The sequence below is a fragment of the Nomascus leucogenys genome, chromosome 3 (genome assembly GCF_006542625.1).
Source record: "Nomascus leucogenys isolate Asia chromosome 3, Asia_NLE_v1, whole genome shotgun sequence".
NCBI lineage: Eukaryota > Metazoa > Chordata > Mammalia > Primates > Hylobatidae > Nomascus > Nomascus leucogenys.
Window position 1 is genome coordinate 87,145,528 of NC_044383.1, and position 16,610 is coordinate 87,162,137.

At 32.8% G+C, this 16,610-nt stretch overlaps 1 protein-coding gene across 1 annotated transcript in view; it reads right to left on the bottom strand.

Moving 5' to 3' along the window:
* The window catches only part of ASCC3 (activating signal cointegrator 1 complex subunit 3), a 393,050-nt gene that overhangs the window by 180,172 nt on the left and 196,268 nt on the right, over positions 1-16,610 (bottom strand). The window contains exon 14 of the mRNA XM_030809499.1: positions 4,540-4,674. Within this exon, the coding sequence (XP_030665359.1) occupies positions 4,540-4,674 (135 nt within the window). The remainder of the gene's footprint in view (positions 1-4,539; positions 4,675-16,610) is intronic.

Genomic DNA, 16,610 nt, shown 5'->3' on the forward strand with positions numbered 1-16,610 from the left:
TTCTATATGAGGTTACCTCCCTTTGCAAACAGAAAAGTCATGCTCCCAAAAATGCAATTAAGCAAACAGTTGTACTTTTTTAAAAATTTTGTTTGATTTTATTTAAAAAAAACTAATAAACTTTTGACATCCTATGTGGTGGTAACTGACAGTAAAATTACTATATTAGCCTCCAAGAGGAAAAGAGGTTAAGATATGGCAGGGAAAGAATAAACTCTGTGAAGATGATATTTTGCATATATTTAAAGTAAAAAACAAAAGTAAGAGAAAGAGGGCTATTAACCATCCCTGCTACTACTAAGCCTGTTATGCTATCTTTAGTTAACAGATACCATCTTGGAAGAGAAGATTCTAATCTTGGCCATACTGACACCGAAGCTGCTCATGCAAAATTAAAGCAAACTGTAATAGTATGCATCAGATAACTAATTCAAATTGGCATTGATTCCAGTTGCCATTGATTTAGGCAAAGACTAAAGCTGAACTTATAAAAACAAGGAAATGACTGACAGATCTACATAATAAAAAGTCAGAAAATTATACTTTAAAGCAGCTTGAGGGTACATATTACTATTGGATTCTTCCTAATTTTATAACTTGTTCAATAGATATTTTCAATAACTACAGACACAAGGCTTATTACATGATAGAAATTCTACCTAAAAGACAAACTCTTAAGATCACTGATATATGTAAAAATACTGAACTCACATCAGGGCCATAAATCAGAAATATACAGTAAAGGGATGGGTGGGAATACTCAATCCAGTATGAGAACAGTTAAAGCCTGTTAAAAATTTGTCCCTAACAGAAAAATTTGATTTGATTGAGATCTCAAGTAAAACAGAATCTGAAAATTCTAACTGAAGGATTCATTTAACTTAAAATTAAAATCACAGTGGAAAACAATGGCTTAATAATGAAAATATATGCATCTTTAATTATATACTTTTATAAATATAAACTGCTGCTATTCCTTGAGGTATGTTCTATTTTATAGAAAACAGTGGTTTCTTAAGACACAATCTTTGAGGGGGAGAGTATAAAAGTAATAAATATATGGAGTAAATTAAGAAAATTTTATCCATATTATTTATTATCCTTTTGCCATTTTAAAATTTAGTTACTAGTATGTATATTTTCTAAAAATAGATTTCTATGATAGGTAAAGTTTTGTCATTGTTCAGTTTCCAAAATAATTTCATACATCATTCTATCTGTTTCTCATAGTAAATAACTAGAATAGGTATTATTTACTCCATTATTATTCCATTTGATAGAAGAGAAAGTACGTTTCAGAAATGTTTAGATGTCGAAGGCCACAAACCTTCTAGAGGTAAAATCACAACCAGACCTTTCTGTGAATGTGTCCTGTTGGTTTGGGCATCATTTGTACGTCCTGAGATATTCCTGTGCCCAGGGAGAGCCCCAAGCTCCATTTCTGAAGGTTAAACTACTCTTGGGAGACTTTCCTTTCCTTTCCCTACGTTCTTGTTTCAGTGGACAAATCTGGAAATATAGGTAGTTTTTCCCTTGGGGGTGACTTTGATATTAAAAGTGAATATTATATGAGAAGTCCTGAAGTGTAACTGTTACTTACCAGAGAGAAAAGACTCATTTCGGTTGCAGCTAAGGCATAGAAATAGCCTTATTACATGCACATGTGTGTACACACACACACACACACAGAAAAGGAGGATTTTCTTAATGGAGTTTTGTTGTTTATACAAATAAAAATATATTGTGTTAAATGAAACTGTAAAGAAGTGCTTTTAAAGATCTTAGTAAGTCAGGAATTCAGGTGATTACATTAAACGCTTAGGGGTAAGGCATCACTGTGGCATGGTAGGGATTTAGCCATATAACAGGAGGCATGAGGCTAAATTTCTATGTACTACTGTAGCAAATTTATCTTCTAACTAAATTTTAATGTTTTGGGTTCTTAATTTCCCATTTTTCAAAAACATGGGAAGAAATGTCTCCCACCATGATAATAGCTCCCTTGAAATTGCTAGAATGTTAATACCATTTAAGTTCAAAGGCACTTCAAGAAATATGAAGAAATGTACTACTAGCACTAGAAGAATACTCTTAAATTCTAGAGCTTTGAGAAAATATTGAGAAAGATGACCTTATCTTTTGTTATAATATGCACTGTGGAGGGTTTCACTCTTTAAAATCTCTCTTTAGAAGAAGTGAGGGATATAGTTAGGTTGAAGAAATGTTCTTCTATTTAAAAAAAAAAAAAAAAAAAAAAAGACTCCATGCCCTAAGGTCTTCAGAAAGTCCCAGATTGGATTTGATCTGTTTGCTTTTGAACAAATAGGACAAAATGTAGTGAAAATGGTGGACTTTGGAGTCAGACTGGCTCAAATCACGGCCTCACTACTTAATATGGGATTCTCTGTGAAAATTATTTACTTTCTCAGTTTTCGTTTCCTTATCTGTAAAATGGGAATAAGAATCTTAAAGGACAGCACAATGGTACAAGTCAGATGAGAAAATTAAGGTGAAACATCTATTATAATGTCAGTCTCAGAGGAATAAAAGCTAAGAAAAAAAGTAATTCTGGGATACCTACCATCAGACAAATACTCTATGAAAGGCTGGGAATATAATGGTGAGTAGGACAATGTTCTTAATAAATGTGTGTGCAATGCATTCTTCTTGGAAAAAAAAGTCCAATAATAGTTGGATCAGGATAAAAATCAAATATAATAAAAATATAAAAAAGCTGTAATAAAATTGACTAGGGATTTTCAAGTCTACCCAATTGTATCAAAACTTTCCGTTTCTCTGTTATTTTTCTTCCAGCATAGTGATCTGTGAATAAGTGATTGGTGACATTGCCTTAAATAAACATCATTTAAAAATGTCTCCATATAAATTATTATAATATGCTCTAGAATATTTCATACTATATTTGATTTACACATATGTCATATCAAGGGATAATACCAGCAATATCATAGATTGTAAGGATTGAATGAGTTATATAAATAAAAACAATGCCTGACACCAGTGACCACTTAATAAATGTTAAGCTTTACAATAACAACAATTAAATAATAAACCTGCATTATTTAAATTAGCAATAGTTATCTGAATTGAGATGGATAAAGAAACCAGTAATCCACAAGGTGGCTCTCAAGGTTTGTCTTTTAAACAGCATAGAGTTGTTTTCTATATCCAAAGAAATGAAACAAGACTTATGAATACCAACTTGACTTTTCAAAGACTCATAAATTCATGATTAATAAATAATTGGAAGGACACAAAGCTGTACAATCTGTACAATAAATGTTATGTAATAAAAGTAAAAAAAATAGAAAATGAATAAATTTTGTATTTCTAAATTGAAAGAGACTCTGATGTTCAAAACAAATGACATCAGCTTAACAGAATTTAAAATATCAATATAAAATGGTGAAATTTATAGTACAGTCACAAATATATTTTACTAGGATAATAAATATAAAAGGGCATAGCACAATGTCTGGCAGCTAGCAGCTGTTTGGTAACCAATCAGTTAAATCTTACATTGTGTGTGTATATATATATATATATATATATATATACATACACAAAATTTAAAGTGACTATCATTTTATGCCAACAGATTTTTTTATTTCATAATTTTCATAGCTTTAAATCAGGAGTCAGCATACTTTTTCTGCAAAGAAACAGAAAGTAATTTACAGTAGCTATCACAACTACTCTATTTTTCTCCAGTAGTGCAAAAAAAGTCAGACAATAAAGAAATTGGTATGTTTACGTTCTGATAAAACTTTAATTACAAAATAGACGGACACCTTTGGCCTTCGGGCCATAATCTGCCCAATCTTCATCTAAATAATTATCTGATATAGTTAAATAATACTGATATAAATCTTAAGACACTACCAATACTCAAATTACCTAGACGAGTGCTTCTTAAACTGTAATGTGTACAAGATCACCTGAGGATCTAGCTAAAATGTACATTCCGGTTTGGTGAGTCTGGGTTGGGGCCTAAAGGTCTCCCTTTTTAAGAAGGATGCAGGTGACCCCAAGACCTTTTTGTCCCTTGAGCATGTGTACACTGAGTAACAAGCTGTTTATAAACTTTTTGGCTCAGAATTCCTCTACATTGCTTAAAAAAAAAAAAAGCCTATTTAGGTTATATCTGTCAATGTTAACCTTAGAAATCAAAACTGAGAAATTTTTAAAAAGTATTAATTCTTTAGAAGTACAATAATAAGCCCATTAGATGTTAACATAGGATATGAAATTTAACTGCATTTTATATTTTAACTATATTTTAAAGAGCAGGACTAAGCACTTCAATTATAACCATATAGAAAGGAATGATAAGTGTTACATCAAAGAATGAAACCTCTTAATAAAAGATCATTAAGTCAAGAAAAAAGTCAAGATCATAACATCATAAATCTGCAAAATTAACTTCTTGGAAATTGAGACCGTGGATCTTTCATATATAAAATACCCTGGATATGTGGCATGTTACATGCTTTAGTTCTTGTCCTCTTTGTTTCCTACCTGTTTTTCTGCAAGTACATAGTCATGTCCTTGGGTAGGAAAAAAGAAGGGAATATGGCCACAATTTTTTGCTCTTTCTATTAGAGACATAGCTGTTCTTACAGTGGCATTTCGAGCATGTACAAACACCATCACCTGGAAAAAAGGAAAGCGGTTTATTTAATATTCCAATTAATTAAATTACAGCTTAATAGTAGCCTGGATATCATTCCAAATAAACAACTATTAATTTCTCAAAACAAATCACAAATTTACAAATTCTCCAACATATCCCTATTTTAGAACAAAGTGTATATAGGAAAAAGGCAAGTTAAATGAAATTTAGCTTACAAGTTGATAGAAGTTTGTGGAGTCTATAAAATTTGGAGTTTAATTTGTATGTTTCTCTTTTGAATACATAATTCATTATCATAGTCATTTATTATAGAGACAGCATACAAAAATATTGAGAGCTTTCTCATTGGAAGATTACTACAATCAGTTAAATTTCCAGTTCCATAAAGATGTTTCAAGAAATTGAAAACAATAAAGAAAACTCTTCCTTGGACAAAATCACGTCTAAGAACAATCACTTAAAATAGAAAGGTTAGGGGACTGCTGGAGATAAAAATGCTTCTGTAGAAGTACCTGGAATTCTCTGTGCAAGCCTTCCTGTGGAATTATTCATGAAGTGACTGAGGATATCTGAACTAGGGGGAAGGTGTGTGTCTGAATGCTGTGTCAAGGAGAAGTGGGGAAAAAAATGCATCTTCAGGGACAGTCACCAGGCACAGTGTGAATACAACTGAAGAGGATAAGGGAGTGTTTAGCAGCCTGCCTTTGCTGCCTGTCAGTACCTGCCTTCTTTCCTCTGTAAGTTTCTTCTTTGGCCTCTACCTTACATCAGAATCAGCTCAACCCCAGCATTCCCAAAGAACCATTAGTATGATAAAAATTATTTTCTCATATAGACTACTGCTCTTTTTCAATTTTATCTGGTGTGAATAAAAGCAACTTTACATTGTTAACAATCTGGAATATACAATCTAAAGACAGTAAGTGTGGGTGCAGTAAATGACTTAAAGACAAGTTCCCCTAGCCCCTGCTTTCAACTAAATTCACACATCTAAATCTCTGGAATCACTAAGGTATTCTGCTTAGGCCTCAAGCAACTTGGATGTCCTAATCCTTGCCCCTCTTCTCAATATCTCCCCTATACTCCTCTGTTAGTTACATTTTTCTGGAAGCTAAAACTTTGATGTTTTTTGCAGGCTATACATTTAGGAGAATATTCAAGAATTGTATCTAGTCAGGGAATTGATAGGCTCATGTGAGGTGACCTAAGTAAAAGAGAGGATCATTTTGAGGACTAACAGAAATGAAAAGGGGAACGAGGTCTGGGATTTGACCAGAAAGGAGACAGGGTGACACAAAGATATCTATACTTCTATAGAGGTATCTCTATATTTAAGCCATAGCAATCTTATGTCTATAAACTTCTCAAGGTAAGTGTTCCACATATGAGATGCTTATTAAAATTCACAGTAAAATCTCAGATAACAATCATTCAAGAAACTGGAATGCTTAAATAACTAATATTATTTTAGGTGCATTCAAAGTAAAGGAGAACAGACAATTTGTAGAAGATAGGAAGTTCCTCAAAACAAAACAAAACAAAAAAACCCAAAATGTTTACAGAAAAACAAAAAGCACTGCAAGTCATCAGGAGAAATTTAATCAGCTAATTACAGTTACCAAGGGCATAAATCTTGAGATTTCATACTTTATCAGAGCTCTAACTTATTTACTGATACTAACATGTTTTGAAAGGAAATATGATCATAAGAATATTTTAAGGCCGGGCGTGGTGGCTCATGCCTGTAATCCCAGCACTTTGGGAGGCAAAGGCGGGTGGATCAAGAGATTGAGACCATCCTGGCCAACATGGTGAAACCCCGTCTCTACTAAAAATACAAAAATTAGCAGGGTGTGGTGGTGCGTGCCTGTAATCTCAGCTATGCAGGAGGCTGAGGCAGGAGAATCGCTTGAACCCAGTAGGCGAGGTTGCAGTGAGCCGGGATTATGCCACTGCACTCCAGCCTGGCAACAGAGTGAGACTCTGTCTCAAAAAAAAAAAAAAAAAAAGAATATTTTAAAAAGAGTACACTAATAGAATTTATTTCAGAAAGTTTTGCAGGTACTGGGACATTCTGTTTTCCTTATTTTTCAACTAAGGAAAACAAATCTTTTGATTTTTGATAGGCTCTCTAGCTTTCATGGGCAAACATCTTTACTTCATAGGATGTTAAGAACTGCCATGTAGGTTCAAATTGTGATATTTTCGTAATGACTGATAAACACTATTTAATGCTAAGATAGAAAATTCTCTTACAATAATGCCCTGCTGAAGATTCATCAGTTCAGAATTTGTCCAATTCTATCATTCTATCTCTTGCAAATGGTGGGGACATTTCCATTGTAAGTTTCTTCTTAAAGAGCAAGGCAGATTTTTTTTCTCTTACATAAAAATAAATTTTACCACCCAGAAAACCTCATTAACCCCCAAATTAAATTTTAAGAAAATCAGAATTAAAATGAAGTTACTTTTTTGTTAATTTTTTTATTCATTCATTCATGTTTCTGAACATGCATTAACTACCAAGTCCTGATAAAACTGCCATGAAAACGAGAGACAAAGCTCCTGCCCTCATGGAGATGAGAATCTAGTATGATGAATTAAATAATCACAAAATATTTTTTACTTGATAAATATTTACTTGGCATGTATGTGTAAAATAGAGTTAAAAATAGAGATGAAAATAGGCAAGCTGTGGTCCCTTCCATTAAAAACCTGTACAATTTAAGGAGAAAGATAAAATTGTACACATAACTTAGGCAGCTGAACCAAAGAGAAGATAACAAGTGGATAACGTGGGAACCCTAAACATGGAGCTACTTGGTTTTCTGCATTCATCCATCCCAAGATATTTATGCAGTTCCTACTATGTGCCAAACACTGTACCAAGTGCTTAGTACAGCACCAGGGATACTATAACTATGTTTCAAAGCTCTAAATTCGTACATTACTGTTACGGGGAGAAAATCCTCTGATAATCATTCCTATCATTCCAAGATTAAAGTTCCATAAAGGAGGCTACAGTTGTATTTGGAATATTTAATTTTGTTATTTTTAGTGTGTTAGCTTGAAGGAGTACATTCTCTTCTAAGGTTTCTCACAGTGAGACCTAGGGACTATTACATCTGAATCACTGCCGCTGCTTGTTAAAATAGATTTCTAGGTCTTCCTTTAAAGCCAGCTGAGTAAGGATATCTAAGGGAGGGGTCTAGAAATTGAATTATTAACAACTACTGAAATGATCACAGCATTACTGTGTGAAATTGGTTAATAATTCCTACCAACTTATTTTTCCCCTCTGAAGCTGAAAGAGGATTAAAAGGTAAAATAAATAAAACCACCACTACAAAGATGTTTTAAGAACTCCCCTAATAATATCTTTATTTACCTATACATATGAAATATCAGGAAATTTTAAGGTATTTTATATAACTAATAAGCCCCAACATTATTTCCCAGATGAGCCAAGGTTTTGTAATGCTACCAGATTTCTATTCTCCATAATTCAAATGCCACATTATGTAAATCCTGTTGAATTAACAGATATGGAGAACATAAGGGAAAATAAAATACGACCTAAATCTTCATTAATTATTTCACTCTTACTTGTCAACTTTTCATATTGCAAATCATTTTCTACTGCAGCCAAGAGAAATATGAGTTCCAATTTAAAGTAACAATTTCTTTTTATTAAAGAATCCGTCATGTCGTGTTAAGTAAAATAAACTTTTTTTTTAATTAAAAATTTAATGTGTTGAAGCTCCAACTGAAGTCATTACAAGGTTTTGGGTCTCTATAAACACACATGATTTTATGGTTTGCTAATTTGGTTAATTAACTTAAATAGACTCATATGAAAATTACAAGTAATAGGACAGCATTGTTTCATTTGACAGAAATAACTCCAAATTAATATTAGAAACACTTTTTGGTAACTGAGCAGCAGTTAAATTGGTGTGTGTCATTAAAATAAGAACAGAATAGTAAGATTAAGTCAACAATGATGGCAAATTTAGATTTTTATAAAATTGTTTATACTTTTATTTGAGTTTTTAGGTTATGCATTTAAAAATATTTTATATATTTGTTTTTAGTTTCAAAAGCCATTTTTTCATATTGTTTTATTTTTATTATGGAAAAGTTCACACAGAAACAAAAGTAGGCAGAATGTGGTCATAAACTGCAAAAGCCATTTATATTTAAAATATATGATGGAATCATTCCTGTACTTGGGGAAAAAAAGTACGTAAATTTGAGTTCTGGTCCTGTTATTTGACTTGTTAAAGAGAGAGTTCTTCACATGAGATGCTGATTAAAATTAATAAAGGAGTAAAAGCTCAGAAAATAATGATTCAAAAAACTGGAATGCTTAAGCAACACATACTGTTTCAGGGTGTATTCAAAGGAAAGAAGGACATATTATTTGAAAAAGATCTGAAAATTCTTCTTTGGAGTACTGCTAAATATCAGTGTGAGTTAGAATAAATTATTTAATCTCTTCAATTCTTATTTTCCCCAGAACACAGATAAAGAGTTACAATGTATCACAGGATTACTATAAGAATCAAAGGATATAAAGTAAGGGAAAACACTGTGTTTAGTAAAATGGTGGCTCTAAAATTTTAGAAAGCTTCAAAATCACCTGGCAGGCTTGTTAAAAACACAGATTGCTGCTGTTTCCCCCAATCCCCTTCCTGACTATGTAGGCCTGGGGAAAGCCACGAAACTGCATTTCTAAAGAGTTCAAAGATGGTAATATTCTTGTCCAGGAACTTTGAGAACCTCTGTCATAGCTGGTAAGTATTAGCGCCATTATTAGGGGAATAAACATAAAATTAATTTTGCCTAAAAGATTAAACAGACCAGTATACAATTGTTATACATTGACAACTATGCACCTATTTATTACTCATTTACATGCACATGTGCTTGTGTGTATGTGTATTTAACATCACACAAAACAATTTAAAACACTTCCCCTTTAGCAACCTTTGTAAGGGGGTTGTGAAAGATGAACTAGGAATAAAAAAATCGGTAGGAATATTTAATGTGAAATCTTGAATCAAACCCTTTTTTTTTTTTTTTTTTGAGATGGAGTCTCGCTCTGTCGCCCAGGCTGGAGTGGAGTGGCGCAATCTCGGCTCGCTGCAAGCTCCGCCTCCCGAGTTGACTCCATTCTCCTGCCTCAGCCTCCCGAGTAGCTGGGACTACAGGCTCCCGCCACCACGCCCAGCTAATTTTTTTGTATTTTTAGTAGAGACGGGGTTTCACCGTGTTAGCCAGGATGGTCTTGATCTCCTGACCTTGTGATCTGCCTGCCTTGGCCTCCCAAAGTGCTGGGATTACAGGCGTGAGCCACCGTGCCCAGCCAAATCAAACCCTTTTTTCTAGGAATACTAGCTAAGAAGTGAAAGAGAATGGATATATCTGAAAAAGATACAACAATATGGCAGATAGATGTCCCACAGAAAAATGTTGCTGAGAAATGATGTTTTACATTATGTGGCACATATGGCATTGGCTCTCGCAAAAGCTGAGGCTTGGGGTAGGGAGGGTCATGTCCTGGCAGTTTATGTTTTCATTCTAACCATCACAGCCACTTATCTGTCTTGCTCTCAGTTCTTCTCAACTTTCTTAACCCAGGCTCTTCAAGAGAATTAAGCCCTGAAGACCTACATAAATAGTGATTTAAAAGTGTGTGGTTCCCTGATCAGCAGAATCAGCAGCAGCAGCAATGTCCCTGAGTCAGAAACTCTGAGGATGGGGCTCAGCCATCTGTTTTAACAAGCCCTCCAGGTTATTCTGATGAAAGTTAAAATAGGAGAATCCTGCATTAAGGCATCCATTATAAATTAAAAAAATTATTAGCTTTTCCTCTGTGCATTTACAATAGTTCTGGCAAATATCATCTTCTGAAGAAGTGGGAAAACAGTGTTGTATGGTCTGAATGGGAATGGCACTACAGATATATTTCAGATATATTTATTTATATCCCATGGCAGCATGTAGGCACAGAATAGTTTCTGCTGCTGTGATTACATTACCACATTTGTATTATCAGGTAGATACAATTTTAGAAGGTTTCCTTGTGCATGCTGTAGATCCAAGAGTCATCCATAGTTAGACACTACAAGTCACTACAGAGTTTTTGTTTTAGATCACAGTGCTAGCCAGCTGAAGACGCTCATGTCATCTGATCACATTCTTATTCTTCTAGTACTTCCTCTACCAAATAACTTTCCATATTTCGTTATCTGACTTCTCAATAGTGAGCAAAGCGCCTGGCATACAGCAAATACTCAATGTGTCTTAAGTAAATATAAAACATTGAGCCCAATCAAACACACTAGCCCATCACAGCTAATAATGGCAATTTCTGCTTTTTAAAAATAATTTTTGTCTTTTATGTATACTAAAAACATGGGGTTGTTGTGAGAAATGAGACAATATAAACAAAGCATTTACAATAGTGTATGGTACATAGTAAGCGATCAATAAATGTTAGCAGTTGTTTATTAGAATATAATTTTGCTCCTTATAAAATTTAATATACTGTATTAATTTTTTGATAGGGTAATATATTTACATAGTTCAAAATTAGAAAGTATAAAAATGTGCAGTGTCTCTACCACCCTTCCCCCTAACCTAGTAGCCACTATGTTTCTTGTGTGTCCTTTGAGAGTTTATGCACATATTTAAACAACTACAAATTCATAATTGTAATCCCTTTTCACCATATGGTAGTAGATTATACACACTGTCTTTCCTTTTTCACTGAACCATATTATCTTGAAGATCTCACATCAGTATAGTTTTCTCATTTATATTTTACAGTTGCATAGTATTCCATTACATAGAAACACTGAAACTTATTGATAATAACTAGTCCTTGTTTGATGGGCATTTATGTTGTTTCCAATCTTTTGTTATTAAAAGCAATGTAATAAATAACTCTGTACACAAGTCATTTTACATGTTTATGAATATATCTGTTGGATACATTCACACAAGTAGAACAGTTAAGTCAAAGTACATAAGACTATTTATTGAACTATGTCCCTATTCTGAATATAATCTGTTTAATTTGGGGGCTTTATTCTTTTCTTATCAACTTGTTGGTCCTTTTTGTATATGAAAGATAGTACACTTTGCTCCTTTTTCTGTATTGTGAATATTGTGTCCTAGTCTGTGCTTTATCTTTTGATTTTTACTTTTGGTATCTCATTCAATACAGACATAGTTCATTTTTTCTGTACTTAAATCTCTCTCTCTCTCTCTCACACACACACACACAGACCTGATCTCACACATACACAGAGATGTCCATAATATACTGCTAAGTGAAAAAATATCAATTGAAGAAAAATTTCCATAATATTATCCTGAGTGTGCTGTTATATTCTATAGAGATGTATGTGAATGTATATGTTTGAAAACAGAGATATGGACACCCTCCAAATTAGTTATCTCACAAAATGAAAACGGGATTTGGTGGGGGATGGGGAAACAGAATTAAAAAAAAAACAATTTTTTCTTTGTATGTCTTTTATCATTTGTTTTACCCATTGAAGCAAATCTTTAATAGTTTTTTGTTTGTTTGTTTGTTTTTTGAGACGGTGTCTCGCTCTGTCACCAGGCTGGAGTGCAGTGGTGTGACCTCGGCCCACTGCAACCTCCACCTCCCGGGTTCAAGTGATTCTCCTGCCTCAGCCTCCCGAGTAGCTGAGACTACAGGTGTGCACCACCAAGCCTGGCTAAATAGTTTTTATAATTAAATATATAAATTATTTTGAACAGGAGAAATAATTGATAACAATGAGGTTATAATAATATATTCATAATATATTATGGTAATAAGACAGTATATTTGCTATGGTTATTTGACTGCTATGGGTTTTATGGTAAAAAGCCTAAAAAAACACATATTTAACAATGCACTTAAAAGGGTGATGATAAAACTTGTGGTCTAAGTGGCAAATTTATATTTTAGTTTACCTGGAAATGCTTTAGGAAGAAAAAAGAGACATGACCTAGCAGAAGAAATTAACAGCAGTTCAAGGCAAAGTATCCATATGTTCAAACAGAGAAGACAGCAAATTCATATGGTGGTCAATACAGACTTCTTGTAGAAATGGACATGTGGACAAAAATAATACCACCTGAAAAGGTAAAACATAACCTCAAAAAATTATATACTAAGATAAAGGAAATCATTCATTTCAAGGCTCAGAAAAAAAAAAAAACCTGATACTACTAAAAGAAATACCTGAAAAATTATTTTTATGTTAGAGAAGTATTTTAAACTTAACAGAGAAAGGCCATCATGGTTTAAAACAATATTGATTTTAATAAAGGAATACATATCACATGGTCAAAAAATATGCCTTGAAGAAATATTTTTAAAAAGTACGCAAACCATGGAAAACACCTAAAGACAATCTTGGAATTGTAATTGATAGGACAGAAGACAGGATAATTTTAAAGTGGTGGAGTTATTAAAAAAAAAAAAACAACAACAGGAGCTCTTGATTCTTTTATTAAAAATGAAGATGAGCAAGAAAGCATTTAGATATGTATATCTGAGTAAACTTAGTATAAATATTTGAGATAGATCTTATGAAAAAATCTTAGATTTAAACATTTTAAAATACAGTTTTGTGGCTACTGAATTACCTGAAAAGTTTATACACTTTTCATAAAATTTCATTTAAGAAATAAAAAAGAAACTCTCATACCTACATGGAAGAGATGAATATTACTATTATGATTAACTAGTTTTTCCTGGCTGCTTCCAGATACAAGTGCTGTGATGCCTTATCCTTTTGGGCATCCAAATAATTCAGATGCCGCTCTCTTAAGTGTTTATCACTGCCTATCTTTTATTTTTAATTATTTTTGTGCTTGACTTAGCTCCTCTGCTAGTCTGTGATCATCCAAAAATTACGTGACAGGCACTGCGGACATATAACGGGCTCACCTAGCGCTGGTCCCTGTGCTTCTGGAGCTTATATCTAATTATATGGTGAAGGATTGGAGTCTAGGAAGATGATGAACACAGAAGCCACCATTCATTATATGAACAACTATAGGAGGAAGTAACCAAAAATCAATAAATACAATAATGTAGAAATTAATTAGGATCCTCCCTCTCAAAGATGACAAAGTACTTGATTTTAAAGGTCACAACACTCTAAAGTTCTTCATTATTAGCCCTTTGGGTGTTATCTCTCTGAACTCTTCCTGTTGTTTAAAACCTTCTTGCATTTGTGTATTTCCAGGACGTTAGCCATGTTTTTCACTTAGTCCTCCTGCCGACTGCATCTGTGTAAATTCTATAAACCTACAAAGCCCAGTTCTAGTGATCCTTCTCCAGTCTTGCTAGGGAAAATTAATCACTCCCATCACACGTTGTTCATACTTGCACTCTGTGTAATCATAAGCTTACATAGCTCACCCCAATGTTAAGACTAATCATAAAAGACACCACTTACTGGGTCATACTATGTGCTAGGCCGATTACTAGGTACAATACACATGTTATCTTACCGTTAACCACATAGCGAGGTAGGTAATTGTATTAGTATTTTACAGAAGAGAAAACTAAAGCTCAGAGCATTTTAATAATTTGCCACTCATTCAGAAGCAGAATAGGGAGTTCATCTCAGATTTGCCATTCCAAAGCCTACTTTCTTTCCATCTAGTTATATCTCTTCCTTGAATGCTGCCTGAGGGCAGGGCTTACATTTTGCTAATTTTGAGGTCTACCTACCACCCTTCCTGCTATCATCCAATCAGTGGATGCTCAGTAAATATTGCTGAAATTACAATGTTAAAAATGGTCAGTTTCAACAAAGACCACATATTATTCAGCAGAGATTTGAATTTAAAAGTTTATAAATTATAATAGCTTGTAGGCTGAGTTAATACTTTTCATTCACACCTTTATTAAAATATGAGGTAACAAGCAAACTTCCAATTACTCAAATAATTTTCATGAATAGTTTTATTTAAATTTAACAGCAAACCTCCCATCGATATTTAATAAATTAAAATTGCTGCTGATTAGTTTTTTGATAGTGTTATAGAAATACATGTATGCATGTTTTAGTGCTATTACAAGGTGTAAAATTTGTGATTTAAAAAAGAAATTACTTATAAGCTATTCTGAAAGATTAGCTTATAAGAAAAAAAGATAAAAATTCTGGACTTTGAGGTCAAAATTGGTTTCTAAATCTAAGCTACCTACATTAAAAATTAATCAAATGTATTAACTAAAATACAGTCTTCCCTTGGTAACCATGGGAGACTGGTTTCAGGACTCCTTGTGGATACCAAATGCTTAAGACCCTTATATAACACGGTGTAGTATTTGCATTTAACCTATGCATATCCTTCTGTATACTTTATATCATATCTTGATAATACCTAATACAATGTAAATGCTTTGTAAATTATTATTATACTGTATTGTTTAGGGGATGATGACAAGAAAAAAAGTCTACGTGTCCAGTACAGATGCAACCATTCTTTTTTTCCTCAAATATTTTCCATGTGAAGTTGTTGAATCCACAAATGTAGAACCCATGGATATGGAGGGCCAACTGTAATGTACTACTGAACAAGAATAAAGAAAGCATCCTTACCTTGGATAAAGGTAAAAAAAAATTGACACTACTACATTTGGATTACATCAATAAAACTATCATTTACTAATTATTAGTAAATGCACTTATTATTAGATATTCCTGGCAACCAATAAAATTACTAAAGCACATGAAGACATAGCTAAACATATATTAGATATGCCATGAAAATATAAGCTACCTCAAATAAGGTTAATTTATTGCTGCCCTGGCTATAGAAGACTGTATAATTCACTGAGTAGTCTTCATTCATGAAGTTATGTAAATAAGCCAAGGAAAGTAATCCACAATAGTGAGATGTGGTTCCGCAGCTCCAAGCTATGTAATTAGATCCACACTTGGCAGTTCAGAGCCAGTTCAGGACTCTCATGCAGCTCTTCTCACGAAACCCAAGCTTTTAAGTGATAAATAGTTTCAGGTTATTAGTACTGAATTGTATACAGAACACTACTCTGACTGTGAAACATTCCTTATAAATTTCACTTAAAAATCCTTTTAATATTTATCAGCTTGTATGTTTGAGTTGAGGAGAGCTTTAACTGCTATATTTTATTAAAAGAAATCAATAATACTTTACAACTCCTAAAATCTAAAAGATACCTCTTATCAAAAAGCATAATTTAAAAAATCAGAGGACTAAGTGTACATTATGTACCATGACAGCAAAAATACAAGCAGTCATATTTCTAAGCCAACTATAAAAAATATTATCTTATAATCAATTCACCAAGACATTGTACAATATATTTAGAAACATAAGACATATTTCAGCAGTCTCTGAAATACTAGGACCCCAGCAAATAGAACAAAAAGTATAGTTTATTAAGTATAAAATTTTAAAACAGTAAATATTTTGAATGCATTTCTCCTTTACTGTGAATTTTTTCTTTAATGAAAACAATGTTTTCTTAAGCATATGTATTTTCTGGAGGTAATATAATTTACGTCATCCAACTGATACTTGAATAAATTTTCTATACATTCTTCATATGCATTAAATTAATCTAAGGTATGAATGCATTTTTGCAACTTATATTTATAAAGATAAATACCTTAATACTATAATGCTATAAATAAACGTGTATTTCACACCTTAACATTTTCTTGAACATAGACTATGTTATAATTTGTATTTGGTATTTATAACATACAAAAGAAAATAAACATAATCATACATGTTAATTTTACTGCTCATAATTACTTATACAAATTTAATATAAATCAATTTTTTTGTTTTAGAAAAGTTTTTTTAGCAATCTAGACTGACTTATCAAATTTTTACCTGAGGCCAGACTAATCTATATAACATATAG